At 35.3% G+C, this 17023-nt stretch overlaps 5 protein-coding genes across 11 annotated transcripts; 2 read left to right on the top strand and 3 right to left on the bottom strand.

The window, feature by feature from the left end:
* Positions 1 to 652: 652 nt before the first annotated feature.
* Positions 653 to 7942, bottom strand: LOC107273937 (sorting nexin-8). 5 transcript variants are annotated; one of them, XM_015752604.2, is made up of 9 exons: positions 7653 to 7942; positions 7372 to 7499; positions 4390 to 4522; positions 3595 to 3788; positions 3418 to 3535; positions 2882 to 3341; positions 2579 to 2795; positions 2199 to 2484; positions 653 to 2095 (listed from the first exon to the last, which is right to left on the bottom strand). In XM_015752604.2, the coding sequence occupies exons 1-8, from the start codon at positions 7675 to 7677 to the stop codon at positions 2245 to 2247; spliced, it is 1515 nt and encodes a 504-aa protein (XP_015608090.1). In that variant the 5' UTR covers positions 7678 to 7942; the 3' UTR covers positions 653 to 2095; positions 2199 to 2244. The 5 variants fall into 5 exon arrangements, with proteins under 5 accessions (XP_015608090.1, XP_015608089.1, XP_015608091.1 ...); XM_015752603.2 differs by having other exon boundaries at positions 1096 to 2095; positions 2296 to 2484; positions 7653 to 7941; XM_015752605.2 differs by lacking the exon at positions 2199 to 2484 and having other exon boundaries at positions 1096 to 2095; positions 7653 to 7941.
* A 214-nt stretch (positions 7943 to 8156) lies between these two features.
* Positions 8157 to 9632, bottom strand: LOC107273941 (UPF0193 protein EVG1 homolog). The gene is made up of 5 exons (XM_015752608.2): positions 9246 to 9632; positions 9035 to 9165; positions 8860 to 8956; positions 8653 to 8796; positions 8157 to 8560 (listed from the first exon to the last, which is right to left on the bottom strand). Exons 1-5 carry the CDS (start codon positions 9340 to 9342, stop codon positions 8334 to 8336), a joined length of 696 nt encoding a protein of 231 aa, XP_015608094.1. The 5' UTR covers positions 9343 to 9632; the 3' UTR covers positions 8157 to 8333.
* Positions 9633 to 9965: 333 nt separating this feature from the next.
* On the top strand, positions 9966 to 12581 carry LOC107273942. Of its 3 annotated transcripts, none has more exons than XM_015752610.1 (6): positions 9966 to 10296; positions 10457 to 10646; positions 10720 to 10894; positions 10970 to 11055; positions 11115 to 11250; positions 11313 to 12581. In XM_015752610.1, the coding sequence occupies exons 2-6, from the start codon at positions 10566 to 10568 to the stop codon at positions 11519 to 11521; spliced, it is 687 nt and encodes a 228-aa protein (XP_015608096.1). In that variant the 5' UTR covers positions 9966 to 10296; positions 10457 to 10565; the 3' UTR covers positions 11522 to 12581. The 3 variants fall into 3 exon arrangements, with proteins under 3 accessions (XP_015608096.1, XP_015608097.1, XP_024947039.1); XM_015752611.2 differs by having other exon boundaries at positions 9967 to 10296; positions 11334 to 12581; XM_025091271.1 differs by lacking the exon at positions 10457 to 10646 and having other exon boundaries at positions 9992 to 10296.
* LOC107273938 (WD repeat domain phosphoinositide-interacting protein 3) lies at positions 12408 to 15773 on the bottom strand. Its single transcript, XM_015752606.2, has 6 exons — positions 15564 to 15773; positions 14519 to 14695; positions 14193 to 14450; positions 13930 to 14131; positions 13631 to 13854; positions 12408 to 13517 (listed from the first exon to the last, which is right to left on the bottom strand). Exons 1-6 carry the CDS (start codon positions 15628 to 15630, stop codon positions 13411 to 13413), a joined length of 1035 nt encoding a protein of 344 aa, XP_015608092.1. The 5' UTR covers positions 15631 to 15773; the 3' UTR covers positions 12408 to 13410.
* Positions 15774 to 15854: 81 nt separating this feature from the next.
* LOC107273939 (rRNA methyltransferase 2, mitochondrial) lies at positions 15855 to 16930 on the top strand. Its single transcript, XM_015752607.2, has 2 exons — positions 15855 to 16001; positions 16093 to 16930. The coding sequence occupies exon 2, from the start codon at positions 16105 to 16107 to the stop codon at positions 16846 to 16848; it is 744 nt and encodes a 247-aa protein (XP_015608093.1). The 5' UTR covers positions 15855 to 16001; positions 16093 to 16104; the 3' UTR covers positions 16849 to 16930.
* Positions 16931 to 17023: the final 93 nt, after the last annotated feature.

Genomic DNA, 17023 nt, shown 5'->3' on the forward strand with positions numbered 1-17023 from the left:
TCATTACTAGAAGAAATATTATTTTGTTATATAACTGTGTTCAATGCTGAATAATCGAGTGTCAAATAATAATTAAAGTTTATCCTAGAATTTTTATCGATGATAAGTCTTGTTTCTATATTTAACGAAGAGTCGTAGTTTAAAACAAAAGCTAATTTGACTAGAGCTCAGACGATTCAAATGCGTATTTATTATAGCGCCATTATTTCGGTTCAGTTTTCGCGCTGAAATACCTCGCTGGGACTTTCTAATTTTTTAACCCATTTTTATATCATTTAATGAAAGTTATTAAATATGTATTTTTGTAGACATACAAATAAGTATTTCCAACGACATTTTAACCGAGAAACAATCTGATTAATCTCGTATTTTTCACTATAGCGTTCCTGAAAGTAAAATTGCGAGTGTCATTGTTGAGTCGGCCATATTATTACGTGCAGCAATTAAGTGGTACGCAAATGTTGTGAATTAACACAACATTACGTATTATTTATGACAAAGTGAAAGGATTCTTGTGAGGGATTATTTTGTGTGAATGAAGTAATAATTCCAACAACATGTTGATGCAACAGACTCCTGTATTCAAGAACCTAATGGGCCCTTCTTCATTGTCCTCATTGCGATTAAGGTAAACGAATTATAATCCATGACATTTTAATAATGATGTTATATTTGATTGTTATCATTGACAATCAGCGTCTACATTCAAAACAAACAGGTGTAAGAGCGATATCCAAATACACTCTCGGCGTGGGACACTTGTGTCCTAGGGAAAAAACCAAAAGGATAAAGATCATTGAACCTCCTAGCTAAGACAATTTGTAACAGTAATGTATAAAAATTATATAATTACATACAGTTTTACTAGCACACATAACTACTACATTACTGTTTCATATGACGTACCAATGTGTAAATAGTTATTATATATGCAAAATCTTATGTATTTTGCAGAATTCCAACAAACACATAATATTCCAAATCTAATAACTTAAATACCATATAGAATATACAAAAATAATGATATTTAAAAAAATATGGTATGCATACTTAAAATACATTACTGTTACAATCTGTCCTTGCTGAAACAACAGCTTCTCCGTATCTCAATTATACATACTGACTTATTATTTCTTTTGCTGCAAAAATGAGTATTTACAGTTACAAATTTATAACATATATATTTGTATGCCTATATTCTTTGATCAATTCGTCTCAAAAGAGATTACGGTTCCACTTTGAATAATAAAATATATAGGCCAATTAAATATCATTCATACGTAACACTTACAGAGATTTATACTGTTCGTGGATCAATGTATTAATTATAATTTTCATTGTTGCATACAGCATTAAATGCTCCTTCAGAAAAATTACATATATATACATATACATAATCAAGTCGTCTCCGCAAAACGGACTTAATATTTATATTACATGTATCATGTCTACTGAATATGTTATGAGAGCATTACAGTGTGGCTCATAAAATATATATTAAGTACATAACAAGGAATGTCCATGAACTCGTCAAACTGTACATACACTGAATTGTCCGCGGCATTGAGTTTCATATATAAATTGTCTTAGGGTATAACAATTTTTATCAAAATGGCTCACTAGTATGTTTTTCTGCGAGCCTAATTTATATTCTTCATCTACTTAACGCACTTCATTATACATAACATGTCTATTGCACTTCTGCGATCATTTAGATGTCTCTTATGCAGCCACATAATTACCTACTATTATGCTATCATGATATATCACTGTATATATGAATATATACCATTTTAAACCCTCAGTACGTTCAATCGTCAATTGACGACAGTTTACGTTCGTCCATTACTTTCCTCCTTTGTGTTGCTCTTCATTTATGTCATTTCTAAATTAACACCTTATTTCATATTTCAAGCTCTTTTAAATAAGAACAAAGCATTTTCGCTGATAAATTGATCAGTTCCGTAAATATCACACGTGTCATTCATACACATACGTTATGATGTATTTATGATATTCTGTTTGATCCACTTGCTGATTTTTCTGGTAAGCATTTCATGATGGTTGGTTCAATCAATTTCCATACTTCGGCAAGCTGTAATAAATATTACAAGGTTGAATGGATGAGTATTGATACTGAGATTGACGTTTTGATTTTGTACAGTGATAATCAATATGAGTAAGGCAGAAAGTGTTACCTTATGATAATCCTTCACGATTATGCAAGATTAATTGAGGATCAATTCAATTAACTTTAAGAGAGGTATTTAAGTTTATTAACGGTAATAAAGTTACCTCGGAATGACCGCGTATCTGAACATTCACAAGACTTTGCAATACGGTAGCAAGTATTTCCAAATGTGCATGAACAAGCTGAGTCTCCATATGCAAGCAGTGCAAGGAGAATGAATTTCTGAGCTCGACGTTTGCTATGACGGATTCCTGTGCCACCATTTTGTTCTCCAAGTGCTCCACAGTGTCTGCCTATTGTAAGGCAGACAGTGAAAATATGTAAAATAACTGATCCCGAATATTCAGGATGGATGCTTCATTTGGGTACGTTCAACATTTTACTTACATCAGTCCCACGTATGACTCCCTGCATCTGTCTCTTCTTCAAGGAAAGCATTGTCGAAAGAGCACGTTGATGATCTGCACTGACTCCACGTTCGTGTCTCTCGCAGAGGATTCTATGTGCTACCAGGATATCCAGGAGAAGATTTAGTCTCTCGCAAATCATCGTTTCCTCTCTCACTGCTTGCTCCAGAGCTCTGGTAGAGAGAAGACCAAATTCCCTGAAGAGTCAAAATGGTATTACTCTTTTTTTTTTTATATTTTTTATAACATCATATAAATACATATATTCATGTAGTATTATTACTTAGATATAACATGGAAGCCTTTCTTCATGTCCTGCCATATCGTGGAGCCACCAGTTACCCAGGAACTCGTGCTATGTGGCTCTGCTGCCAAATTGCTCAATTGATTACCTAATTCAGCCATATCGACAGCGTAGCCATGCGACCTAATAGCAAGACAGTCGGCGATGGTTTTCAATCTTGATATACCCATTAATATTGTTCTTATTTGATCCCTGCTATTGGCGAATTCTGTGAGCGTTTCCTGAGGTACCAACTCTTTTGCCCTGGACGAGAGTTCAGAAGTGGCGAATTCGTCAGGAACTCTTCTAAACACTTCTCGTATTTTGTACTGAGTTTCCTCGCCGATGTACGTGAAGAAGAAATGTACAATGGGATCCTTATTGACGACTGGATGTCGAGCGATTAGAGTCAAGAAACGCAAGAGGGATCTTCTTCGTTCCTCCAAGAATTGGGAATTTGCTGTGGGATATTAAAGGGGTTAATACATTTAGAAGGACTCTTAATTCTCAAGTTTCTAGTTAATTATAGTAATTACCTCCAACGATTTTCTTGGGAGGTAATTTCGGTATAAGCCTATATGGGAATCTTGCCAATAAAAGTTCGTGTAACGATACAAAGTCATTGTAGCGCCTGTAGACTATAGAGCTAAACCGCTAAAAAATTAGTAAGGTTAGAAATTGTTAGTTCATTAAAAAAACAAGGGTGGACGTACTTTGCTGGTTATTTGATATTCCACGTGCTTTAGAAAGATACCCTTCTTCTCCGGTACCTGATTGACTTCTATGGTGTCCAAATCACATATGTCAGAATAACTGATATTTAGCTTGGTAGGGTTTGTCCCTTTGTGCATTCTTTGCGCCAGTAACGTCACTTCCGTTAAATCTCCCAAAACTGGTATGGGTAATTCTGTAGTCCGAATAACGAGAAATAAATTTAAAAATCTATATAATTAAAAATATATGCAAAGTTTCTACGCACTTGGCTCTATCTCTGCTTTTCATTTTATTATGTAACTCTATATCTAAAAGCAGACTATAATAATCTATAGCATTTTTTCTACCGTTAGTTCCTGACTATGTATAAGTTCAAGGTAGACTCAATAATCAGCAAACATCAGTATAGAAAGAACGATTTTTATATTTATTTATTTTTTTGTATATTTTCCTTCTAAACAATTTACTCACAAACTCGCGGTAATCTACTGGTACAGTGGTCTATAGTTGGCGAAGAGAAAGTATGAAATGCGACGTGAACTTTTATTATTTGAATTCTCTGTCACGACAAAAAGGAAAATAAAGTAACGGTTGCTGGTGAGTGATACCAAGTGAACCGAATTGCAAAAAAAGAGCTTAGTAAAGCAAATGTTATCTAAATAGCCGTACGATAAGAGACGTATTGAGCTCTATCGCGACTCAGTAAATTTGCCTAATGTCTGAAATCAATTGATAAGAAAATCTTAAATCGACGCAAATGAATTCACTGGCTAAAATATCAAGAAATGGAAAACCTCGAGATTCTGAATTCTCCAAGAGTTTGTCGCTCGGCTGTTTTCCCTGCTGTGCAAACGCGACCAGAGCCAATCCTTTGTAAAGGCTGCTGCGTGTCAGATAACCCATCTTGCTGTCGACGAGTTCCCATATCTGTAAAAGTAAATTTAAAAAAGAAGAAATGGTATTCGACATTAAAGATACTCATTAATATTAGAACGGTAACGTGGCGTCACCGGTTACGAAAGTTGCATGTAAACCAGAGAACCTAATTTTAATGATTTTAACAACACGTAAAAAAATTGTCTTACCCTTCTAGGATTAAACAAGATTAAAATCATTAGAAATCATTTTCTCTATGGATATCATTATAAGAGTCAATCGAACCAATAAAACAGGTCATTATCTAAGTAAAACTAAAACAATCATGAGCATAGATTCATGAACCAGATTCGTAATGGAGAGTTCTTTAATGAATCTTCACAACAAAAAAAAAATGTATTCTAATACATTTAAATTCAAAGGATCACTAATATCCATTCAGACATGCATACGCGTCTCCTGTTATTATCTTCTTATTACAAATTCTCTCCGGTATGTATAAATATATGTATATTTTACTATTTCTTTGAAGGGCTTACAAGACGTTTTCTATAAGGAGTATGCACGCGGGAGAATGCAGCTTAAGGTTAACGCCGGCGAATGAGAGTAACGACATTCCATGAATTTTTCAGGTAAACCCCACTGCGATTACTCTCACGATCAGCCATTGCACGATTCCATCTAAACTCTCTACTAGAAGCAGCACGAAGTATGCTTTCTCCGGGAGTGGATCGATACCAGTAAATATTTAAAAATCATGAGAAGTGAAAATATGTACATGAGAAATGTATATGCAAGAAGAATAAGAAGAAAAAAAAATGTAAAAAAGACTAACACTTGCTACAGGCATGATTATCCTTGAAATTGTTTAACTCAAGGATTCGAATCATGTCTGTTCTTTGAAACTGGTACCACAAAGTCAACGAAGAATTAAGGTGGGTATAGGTACGTGTAGACTTGTCTCATAATAAGAAACGTGCAGAATGTAAAAGATTCGTCTTAATGTTTTAGATGCATAAGAGGATGGTCCAGGAGTCTCAAGGTTTTGATCTCCGGCTGATTCGAAATTCCACGTCGTAGTTTAAACAGGAAGTGGCAGGAACGATTGGGCCTTAAGGCGAGAAACAAATGAAATGTTATTAAATTAAATTAGCCTCGTCCGTGACAGAGAAGAGGTTGGTGGGGATGAGAAGAGATACGACAGTTCCTACACTGTAATACTGTAGTGATACACGTGTATACAGAGTTCATGTATCTCACGAGAATGCATGTCCTGCGCATGTGACAGTGGTCGCTTGGTACGTGATTCTGTGTCGCGACGGCGACCACACACGCAAACGATTCCCGGTGTGTCTATTGTTCGGTTTAGTTTAGAACGGTTTACCATAATATAGAAATTTATGAAACGGGTATACGCAACGACATTTTTTATACTTTAATCGTTGGCCATCACACACACAGATATTTTATAACTCAATTAGTCTGTATCATATGCGTATGCTCAAACGAATTACTTATAATACTGTATAATTTTTTCCACTTCAATTTTACCAAACAATAGTTTATTTCAGCATTATTATTATGAAATGATTCTAATGGTTAAAATGATTTTATCGGTAAGCTGATGATTCAAAAAATTCCCCGACATTCATGGTGTTTTAAAATATGAATCATGGCACTGGCATTCCTTATAACAACGCTTATGGTTTAAACTTCTTTAGAAAACTTCTTTTACCTTGTATACACATAATTATGTATATTCTCCACGTCATTATTATCCTGGATGCCTAAATTACAATCTAACTGATAAGCAGAAGTAAAGCTAAAGATATGCACTTCTTTTTTAATCTCTAAGATAATTAGCATCTGATACAGACTACCGTACTGTGCTGTTAACTATACAAGTCTTATGCATTACAATCATATACTATACAGGTCAATGATATGCTGAGATATGGTAAACGCAATTTTGTAGTAAGCAGTAGATTAGAAACTTATATGTATAACTGTATATATGTATAACTACTTAACTGTATTACAGCACATAAGATGCGATTCGCGTAAGTAGATAATTTTTTGTTAAATCAATTCAACATTTAAAATCCTTCTGCGCTTTGTCACTGGCCTTAGTCACCAATATTACTGTGAGTTATTTAAAAGTCCGACTCTGCATGTAGATGCGAGCACTATACCCATGATTTGCGTAATATTGTTAGGGGGCGTCCACACTCTATCTGCTGTGTAGAGGCCGAATAAATGATAAGGGGTGTCAAAGTATCCGGAAAGAGTAACTATAAATTCTACTTGATACAGTCCCATGTAATATTCAATGAATCAGAGTCCATTCAGTCGGAATTCGAATAAATGTTAATGTCAATTATAAATATTTAATTTAGAGTAGTTTATATATTTATCAAAATAGCTGTAAGGCAATTATCAATTTCATATAGAGATGGCCTTAAGGTCTTACATGCTGACAATGAAAAACCTGTTTACAGGTATTTGGGTCTTCAGGGAATTTCCTGATGACGTGTACGATTTGTTTTCTTCATTGTTTGCATCATTATATAAGAGTTTGTATCAAAAACGTCTCATAAAAGATATCTGGGTCTAATAATGAAATTACGAATGTCAGACAAACTCGTACGAGTTTATATTGAAAGTATATTTTCTATCTATTTCTAATGATTTATTCAAATAATTCTGTCGTTCCATGAGAATGATATGGGTGTCAGAGTTCGATGCACCTTACTAGATATTCACACGGCAAGTTCTATGTATCTCGTAGACTGTGGTAAAGTCGTGCTTAAGTCAGACGAGACTGTAGCATGAAACTGTACTTTTTCCGGCACAGACTATACATATCTAGAATACAGTGGTACTACATTTTATAAACGAACCTGACTGAGCACAGAGCTGCTTAGCTGAGATTTCACGAGAAGGGATTTAAAGACTTCTCGTTCCACGTTACCACCAGAAGTCGAAGCAATCTTCTCGTACACCTCTCTGTAGAATGGCGGTATAGATCCTGATAGAGTCCAAACAACAATAGTTGAATAGAATAGAAAAGAAAGAAAGAAAATCATTGTAAATCCCAAAGGCGAGTCAATCCTCATCATCGTTGACAATAGGATAAACGACGATTGGGACGACGAGAATTAATTTTTATTTATTTATTTACCGGACGACAGATCGGTCGACGCCATTTTGGATCACACGCTGATCATCTGGGATCCTTTATAGGATCCCGCGAAATCCCAAATTATGAATATTTTATTAATCCTTTTTTTTTCACTCTTGTAACCGTTTAGATCGTCACGTTACTCTTGTCAACTGACTAACCGGCATTCGAATTAGATATCCGCACTTACTATTTTCTTTGACTATGTGATACGCGCTACTATTACTTTCTGATGTACACGACGAGCGTCTAATAACCAAGCGTCGTACGCCATTGCCGTGTGGCGTAGAACTGACAGCAAACCAGTTCTTTCATCGCGATTCTTGTTTCTCGCGCCAACCGGGGACCTCTTACGGTTTAGTAATCAACTACTGCATAGTATATACCTATAATAGTAATACAGGTAGTAGAAGGCTAGAATAATAAATTGAAATATTATAAGGTTAAAGATAATTTAGAAGGGACTTGATAATTATAATAGCTGATAAAAATATGCTTGGAACTAAGTATCTTAGTGTATGCTGTCAATTTGTCTAAGTTTAAAAAAATTTAATTAATCATCGCATAATTGTATAACGTTAAAATATTTAAGCTGGTAATAGCGTCGTGTATAGCAGTTATAAAATTACTGTATACCAATAAGATTTTATTGTATAGAGTTATATCGCAACTGATTAGATTTCATTCAATGGCCAATTCTCCTAATGGAAATAGTTTAGCTTCTGTTTGTTCGTATTTATAGTTTCCTACTATTTCCTTCATTTCCAATGATTTCTCTTTGTCTATCGATTCTATCAGTCGTATCTTTTGGGCTATCTCTTGATGTATTATCGGACGATACTTTTTACCCTCGCCCAAGGATTCCATCTCTGCAAGGAACTCCATCCTCTCGCGAATTCCTTGGACGACTAAAATGTAATATATTTTATGGGTAGCAGCGGCACTAGTCCTGTATTATTTATAAGAGCTTTTTTAATATTTTATGTTAATGTTAACTTACGATCCTTAAGTGGATCCACGTCGTTCGGTAATTGAAGCTCTTTGCGTGCTTTGTGAAGAATTTTTGGTCCATGAGGAGTGGGTGGCATGTCCTTGCCATATGCCATGATGCAGGCAAGATGTCTTTTTTCTTTTTCCTTGTTGACTGATGCAGAATAGTTTAAAAAATATAAATTCGAATTTTTTAATTATTAATAATTATACTTACGTAAAGGCACTGTTCTGTGGTACTGATCTCTCTCGTAGGCGCCACTGCTTATTATTGCATCTTGCGAGCGTTTTTTCCATACCGACGGAAACATCGTCTGATCATTTTAAAAGTGAAGATTAGTATATTGTAAATTAATATAGAATCTATGTAATAGTACAGTTTAAATATTTACTTGAGATTCTGTATATTTTTCTTTTTTCGAATGTATTTTCGAACTTGGCGTTGGTAACGGCTCTCCTTTGTCGACGGCATCCTGAACCGATTTTCTTTGCATCGTAGTCAATTTTGACTCTTCCATCAGCACTGTTATTATGAAATTAATGAAATATATTAAAATAAAAAATTTATTTTACTTTTATATTAGGTTATCTAGAGATACTTGCCTTTAATTAGATTTCGTGTCTCTTCGCTATACTTAGCACGGGGTGGATTGTGAAAAGCGCCAACTCCAATGCCGACTCTGTGCGTTCTTGGCTCCATGATTGGATGAGTTTACTTAAAAAATTCTAAATTATTTATAAATTTCTTCTTCGACCTTCTACCTACGACCTATCAACTTTCAATGGATCGGCGATCAACTTTCAGCCAAATTCTAGCCGGAATCGAATTTATAGTTCGTTTCTATGACGACTTGAAAGATGAGTCACCTCTGATCGAACTAACTTCGTATGATAATAGAATTCAATACTGCGTTCTGAGTTAGATTGGAAAATTCGATAAAAGGTATTACCTAATTGTATACAGAACCGTAAACAATTATATGATAATTAATATTCACTTAATAAATGTAAATACATATTATATTATACTTAATTGGATTCCCTAGATAACATATTATTATATTCAACCAGTGAAAGTCATGCGAAATTTTATTCATTAAGATTTACTAATAATAAATCTATACATACATTATCCTTATATATAGTATATGTTGTTTATTATTAAAAAGAAGGAAAAAAAATATAGAAAGATGAATGATACAATTTTTGTATTTTTTAAAATATTTCATCACGTTAGACCTCTTTCGAATGAACCAAATACAAGCTGCGCAGGAAATTTGTAAAAGAGCGCAAGTCCAATATGAAACGACCAGTATTAGGTTGCGACTCTAATGCGCATGACGGGCTGCCGTTAGGCAGGGGCTCGTGAATCGCCGTGAGTCAGGAAATGAATAATTTGCGTGACAGCGCGTAACTCGGTGTTAAAATCGTCGTTAAGACCTTAAAGGTTTTCGTGACACTCACGTGGGTCACCACGTGGATAAGATTTTAGATTGATTGAATAACAATTAAAAGAAATAAATTACAGCTCCGTAAGTCGTCGACGTTCAGCGCCAATGTTTTGTTTTGATGTTGGGAGACAGTGAAAGTTATTGATTAGCATTGCAGGCAGGACGAATTTTCAGTGACACCTGATATACACCCCCGGGCACAGGTAAGCTGTCAATATCAGTTATACACCATCAACCAAGTACCTGAATTTAAACTGTCAATTGTCAAAGTAAAAATTGTACAGTGGAGTCTGTATCATGACAAGGGAGGATATTGAGCAAAAGAAAGTAAAATAATTTCCTGTTAATTTCATCCCTTTGCAGGATAAGTACCCAGGAGAAAGGGTTTAATCAAACGAGTTCAGCCCTGACTCATTAGTAGAGTGAAAAATTATTGAAATAATCTGGAAAAGAAAAAGAAAAAAAAGTCAATATGAAGTTGATGTTATTATCAAACTGCATGTTCCACTTCAGTTTGAGGCAGGGGACTATTGTCATCGCCATATCTCAAATAGTACGTAATGACTATGAAAAAATTAATTAATCCACACAGTGATAATATCTTTATTGATTTTTTTCCTTTACAGTTCCTATCAGGATTTTGCATGGCTGTCCTGGTACTGGCTTTGGCACATGCTATGGAGACCAGGGAAATGGTCGCCATTGACACTGAAGATGCTCTGGAGCGTGAGGCTCTTGAGGAAATATCATCAAAGCATCTCAACACCAAGAGAATGGATATGGGTCACCATAAAGCCACGGGTTACTTAATATAATTTAATAGAAACAATCAATAGCAATAAATGTTTCGAGCACTCAGGAGTTTTGTTCTTTCAGAGGAACTTTATTTGTTGTATTGCGTCCTGGTGGTCACTGTTATACACTTCATAGCAACGGTTCTATTGCTGTATGGTGCAGCTATGGTAAATATAAAAGAAAAAGGAAATTATTTATCCTGTAACAAGTTAAATTTTATTTTTAGAATAATCGCCACTTCATGGCACCATGGATAATGGTGAAGATGACTGAACTAGTTGCTGGTGTCATATCCTTGTTCTTGGTCCAAGAAAATTGTCCGTTTATAGCACTAATAGGCGGAAATGCCGGTGCACCAAAGCGTAAGTTGAATATAAGATGAGAGCTGATTCACTGGAATATCTTTTTTTAATACTGAAAATAGTTCTCCTCAAAATCATATTAGGAGTGACGGTATTCATCGGCACCATGGTGGGCCTATACTTATGGTTCGTGGTCTACAGTACGTACAAGAGTCTGGAGATAAAAAAGGGCCTGACTCATGAGATTCACGACCCAAAAAAACGTCCAGCGACTCCATTGCCTGAGAATTCAAAGTTGCGCGCCAGCGGTACTCAGCCGTTTGAGGTTTAAAAGAAGGAATCGTGAAGTCGCAAAGAAATATTTTTCAGAATACATATAGCCTCGTCACGTGGTAATTCTTCTGCAAATGCAGGGACATGACTAGATGGAAAATACTAAATAATAAAACGAGCGGCCTCGAAATTTCAAAAGAAATTTTTTAACCGATCGACACAGAGGTTCGCGCTGAAGAGAGTTTCCGGTTGCGAGAAAAGAAATAAGGATAATCGTTTTTATTTGGTGTTTTTTCTAAAAAGATTTTTAATCGGATGGAGGATATACATAAATGCCAATGGAGCCAATCAGTAGCGCGCCAGGAGGAAAAGAGTATTTTAACGCTCTATAAGTGATATTATAAAACATATTATATGAAACAAGGTATATAATATAATGATGAGCCACTCGTATATTATATATTCGTTGTTAATCATTGGTAGCATATCTATGAGATTTTGGAGAATTACTTGAAAAGCAAAAAAAGGAGTTGAAGCGAAAGAAGGAAAATGGATGCATGTTTCACAGTCACTGGAACTAAATAATTAAAGACAATTCTACAGCTTCAATGACCACGTAAAGCACGTATAGAGCAGTTGAATTAAAAATCAGCCAAGCGTTTAAACAATTGCATAAACATTACATTTTTATCATTCAAGGTACACGGCCACAGAATACAGAATAAAATTGCAGGCAGTCGTGTTATACAATATTGCTGGAATTTCAAGGAAATACTTGCGAGTTACTTAACGTCGCTGTCCCGGGGAAAGACTGAATTTAAAAATAGTCTCTCAATATAGTCGATTAGAGCTACAAGGTCATTGAATGACTTGCGTATAATAATAGTAATGGTAATAAATTAAAAATCGTATTAGGAGCACAAAACGATTGACATTCCCTCGCGTAAATTTCCTCTTTTTATTTCCTTATCACGAAATGAGCATCCCCGTGAAATTACAATCCTAGCCTTTTCTCGTGGCGATATCTCGATATCCACTGTTAAATATAATTACTTAATTCTTGTGTATATGTATAATAAATGTATGGAAACTTAAGAATAAAGCTTATAAAGAACCTATTAACGTTTACGTGTCACAATTATGCACTTGCTATTTTGAAGATTGTCCAATGTCATCGTGTGAATTTCGCTTATGTTTATTAATCTTTTTTTTTTTTTTAGAAAGTTTTATTTGGTTTAGATCATGACGTGAATATGATCGTGATTATATACTTAATTTTGTAATTTTGCCTATTATCACTTTTTCTTTAAATTCGTCCAATTATCATTACACCCAGCAGAGTATCTTTGGATTGCTCAAGACACTACAACATCCTACATGATATAATCATGTACAGTCCTGTGCGGGTGACTACTTTACAATTTATAATGATCACAATTGGAGTCGTGCCAGTTTGGACTGCACACAAGAAATTTATCATTGTCAAAAGAAGTTTCGTGTGACAATGTAGTAAACATTGCGTTGATTTTCATTGTTATGAAGCATAAAGCAAATTTGTAGCAGGATAAGACGATCTTGAGCCAACAGCAGCCAGGAGTTTGGTAATATTATTAACTTGTTTAATATAGACAGGCAGACTCTTGTTAACACATTTTTTTTTGTTTTTTTACATACTAAATCAGTCCAGGGCGAGAATACATATGAAAAAGAAAGAACAGTGTTTGCTCTATGGACTTGACTCCACTTGGAATTCACACAGCCCCTTCGTTTGGTCCACTCGTGAGGTCAGTCCAGGTCAATCTGATTCTGTATCTCAGGATATATGCGTACCTCGCGAGTTCAGCCTCTTCTTTCGAGTAATTGACGGACAGAACGAAAACGACGCCGCAACGCCGTGAGAAGGTCGACACTTCGTAGTTAGCTAGGTTCATCTTGAACCTCTTGAAGTCACATCTTGTCGTCGGTCATCTCTAGAAACTGGGCGTAAAAATCCCTTGTGCATTCGCCTTTGTTGTTGAACACAAATTTATAGTAGCTACCATCAGCACATATCACTGAATTAAACAAAAACATGAATAGGTTAAAAAATGAAGTATCAAATCTATTATTATATAAATAATTGTGAGATGTTTTATCAGAGTTATTTTATACATGACTTTAGACTGACCTATAATACTATTGTTATCTGTGCCAAATGCACACATACACTGTGGACCATCTGGCACCTGAAACTTGCAAAAGCTCCAACTCGAGCTGAAGTACTTTGGCAGGAAAGTGGCTGACGCTAAGCTAGATTGACGATTCAGTTTCTGATCCTCCACAGCAAAGACGTGAACGGTACCGTGGTCACTGGCCACGCATAACCATGTTGAGTCATGATTGAAGTTTATACTGTAAGAAGTATTTATTAGAAATCAGTGGGTTTAGGATGATGGTTACTGTTTGTTGAGATTTTTTATAAATTACCAGTATATATTCGCATGATTAGCCCCTCTTCTCAGTTCGTTTATCATATTTCCAGTTTGAGTGTCAAAAACCCTTATCAAGGTACCCTTCTCCGAGGCTGTAGCTAACCTCGTACCCTGAAGATTCAATGCTATACAAGAGAGAGGAGTTTCATGTGCTTCTATATTGAGAGGCTGTTTCTCTGTGTTTGCCAGATCTATCACTGTAATCAGAAAGTTGTGTTATCGTATCAAGTTATTGAATTGTGTGAAAAATAAACTTACCTTGTACATGCCCATTCTTGCGGCCAGGAAAGGCTAGTAAGGAATTGTTACTGTTTGGACATAAAACACACAATCCTCGTGGATTGGGATTCGTCTCAAAAACATGTAACTGCTGAGGATTTTGCGTGAAGGTGTAAACTTTAATAACACCTTCAAGTATAACGACTATTCTATCACGACGTAACTTTACTCCCTTCACGGGAGCATTGAATTCCAATGTTATAGCCGGTGACTTCTTGAGGTCATCCCATATCATCACTGAAATGATTGACCAGTGCTTCCTCATTCTCCTCTTAAGCTTTGTCAATTAGTTACACTCTATTTACCTCTGTTCGTTGGATACATAGGCTTAGCTCCACCACCAACGAGAGCTAAATAATTACATCTGAAGAGCATTTCGACATAGCCCAGACCCCCATCGCTAAAATCGTGTCGTTCCTTCTCTTTGAGAGGGTTGCAGTTGTATACCCTGTATCCATTTTCCATTCCACAAGCGAAACATCCTATAGAAGTATGAGTTAATATATCAATAAAGTAATTCCGATATGGTTATCTGTTTGTTATGTACACGTTTTGTAATTTTCTTTTCTGAAAATACTAATGAAGTCTTCTGTCTGTTTTTATTCATTAATCAGTATATATTGGTGAAAGTGCACAGAGAGATAACATGATACAATGTACAGAATGGAAAAAAAAATTATACCAAAAATATATTACAGAGATTACATTCAAATATATATTACAGAGATTATATTGAGAAATCCAAACAATTCATTATTCGTATTAAAATTTGTATCAGGCATTATTCCGGTGCAAGATGGCATACGCAGTTCCTTAATCACATATTGAGTATCAATTAAAAAATATATAATCTGAAAAACTCTAATATTTACAATAAGCATCTTATAAAAACAAGGTGAAGATATAATATATGAATATATATATATATATAATATATGAGCAAACGCTTATATGAAAGAAAACACAATGAGAAGAAGTATTAACATTGAAAAACAAGTATTCGTAGAAGCAACAAAATAAAAATGAGCATCCACAATGAGGAAGAAAACATAAATTACATAAAACTCTATAGTAAGTAATCCACTATATGCTAAATAAGAAAAGTAAAATGATGAGGTTATAATTTTAAAAAAACATTCGTTTCTTGCTGGAAATTGACTTTATTGCAACTACAATATGCCGCAGTCGCAGTATAAAAGTTTGCCTGAGAAATTTTAATTTAACGCTACACAAACAAACGAATGTTTAATCCAGCGAGGATAAATTGAACGTATACGTTTACGAATCTTAAAATAAGTCTTAATATAAAATTATTGCACTGTCAAAACCAAACAGGATTTCTTAACCTACCTTGATCCTGATTGAAGCCGGCGTAGAGCAAGCCATTCCCGTGCGGATTTCCCGCGGTTAAATTCATTGCAAACCACTTTGTCGTTCCTCGTCCAGCCACGGGATAGTTTACGTGTTGAATTCAATCACATCTTCGCCGGCAAATACCGCGATATCGTCCGGTTGCTACTACGGAATAACGACACCATTTTCGCGCATGCCAAGAAGAAGCAGCTGATCAGCTGATCAAGAAATACTGCTGCGTGATGCGCGGAGTTTTGAGTTTCTTGATCATTGTTTAATAAGTTGTGTGATCTGCTCGCTAGCCTGCAGCACCGTAGTGTTAACATTTTGTATTAGCATGGATCTCGTGTGTTTACAATAATTGATTCTGGCTAAAATAAGGTATTAATGACGTAGAAAAAAGGATTATTAATAAAGTACGGATCTCGGATAACGGTTAGTTTATAATAAATTAATGACGTTAAAGAGAAGTGTGTGTATTGTTTGAAAGGACGTCATAACCTACATCCGGTATACCTATCATTAGGTTGAGTAAAGAATGAGTAACTTTTGGAAGAGTCTGATGACAGTCCGGTGTATACACACGTGTCGGACGTCACTACGTGAAACACCAAATAACCTTAAGGGGAAGTCTGTAAGCTCACAGAAATGGTTAGTGAGACAACTGAAGGATCCTTACGTGGAGTTGGCGAAGCAAGAAAAATATCGTTGCCGCAGTGCGTTCAAGCTTCTTGAAATCAATGATAGATTTAATATTTTAATTCCTGGACTTGTTGTTGTGGACTGCGGTGCTGCTCCAGGAAGCTGGACTCAAGTTGCTGTTAAGCATACCAATGCTGATGGAAGTATATCGAACAAACCCAAGGGGATAGTCTTTGCGATAGACAGATTACCTATTTATCCTATAGACGGAGCAACTGTTGTTGGGAATATGGACTTTACTACACAGTTGGCTCAAGATACACTGAGGAACTTATTGAATGGAAAGCAAGTTGATCTTGTAATGTCTGACATGGCTCCAAACGCATCTGGAGTAAAGCACATGGATCATGATAATATCATTAGGCTAGCTTATTTAGCATTGAAATTTGCCCTTCACATTTCAAAAGTGAATGCTACGTTTTTGGCTAAGCTGTGGGATGGTGGACAATCCACCCAGTTTGAGCAAGATGTAGGAAAGTTTTACAAAAATATAAAGATTGTGAGGCCTGCAGCAACGAGAGATGATTCCTCAGAGAAATTTGTACTTGCAAAAGGATTCAAAGGACTAAAAACTAGTTAAAAGTATGTTACGTTAATTAATTTAATTCTGAGAGGATTGTATATAGCAAAGATTTGATAACACAATAAAAAATGATAATGTACAAATATAATACTTTTGATATACCCGACAGTTTTTAAATACATCGTCAATCGTATATCGATACTTTATAAAAATTATATTTGAATCACGACTA

This window comes from Cephus cinctus, unplaced genomic scaffold (assembly GCF_000341935.2).
Source record: "Cephus cinctus unplaced genomic scaffold, Ccin1 Ccin1_scaffold1891, whole genome shotgun sequence".
Classification (NCBI taxonomy): Eukaryota; Metazoa; Arthropoda; class Insecta; order Hymenoptera; family Cephidae; genus Cephus; species Cephus cinctus.

Excerpts from the sequence above, each read along its gene's own strand:
- LOC107273937 (XM_015752603.2), bottom strand. The coding sequence starts at position 7,677 with ATGGCGTCGACCGATCTGTCGTCCG. Across the intron at positions 2,796-2,881 it reads GGCTTCCATGTTATATCTAA|GGAATTTGGTCTTCTCTCTA; the intron begins GTAATAATACTA and ends TTGACTCTTCAG. Across the intron at positions 2,485-2,578 it reads GAGTCATACGTGGGACTGAT|GCAGACACTGTGGAGCACTT; the intron begins GTAAGTAAAATG and ends GCCTTACAATAG.
- LOC107273941 (XM_015752608.2), bottom strand. The coding sequence starts at position 9,342 with ATGGAGCCAAGAACGCACAGAGTCGGCATTGGAGTTGGCGCTTTTCAC. Across the intron at positions 8,957-9,034 it reads AAAAATATACAGAATCTCAA|ACGATGTTTCCGTCGGTATG; the intron begins GTAAATATTTAA and ends TAAAATGATCAG. Across the intron at positions 8,561-8,652 it reads CGTGGATCCACTTAAGGATC|TCGTCCAAGGAATTCGCGAG; the intron begins GTAAGTTAACAT and ends ATTACATTTTAG.
- LOC107273942 (XM_015752610.1), top strand. The coding sequence starts at position 10,566 with ATGAAGTTGATGTTATTATCAAACTGCATGTTCCACTTCAGTTTGAGG. Across the intron at positions 10,647-10,719 it reads TCATCGCCATATCTCAAATA|TTCCTATCAGGATTTTGCAT; the intron begins GTACGTAATGAC and ends TTTCCTTTACAG. Across the intron at positions 11,251-11,312 it reads AAATGCCGGTGCACCAAAGC|TTCTCCTCAAAATCATATTA; the intron begins GTAAGTTGAATA and ends TACTGAAAATAG.
- LOC107273938 (XM_015752606.2), bottom strand. The coding sequence starts at position 15,630 with ATGAATTTAACCGCGGGAAATCCGCACGGGAATGGCTTGCTCTACGCC. Across the intron at positions 14,696-15,563 it reads CGGCTTCAATCAGGATCAAG|GATGTTTCGCTTGTGGAATG; the intron begins GTAGGTTAAGAA and ends ATACTTCTATAG. Across the intron at positions 14,132-14,192 it reads CAAGAATGGGCATGTACAAG|TGATAGATCTGGCAAACACA; the intron begins GTAAGTTTATTT and ends TTCTGATTACAG.
- LOC107273939 (XM_015752607.2), top strand. The coding sequence starts at position 16,105 with ATGAGTAACTTTTGGAAGAGTCTGATGACAGTCCGGTGTATACACACG.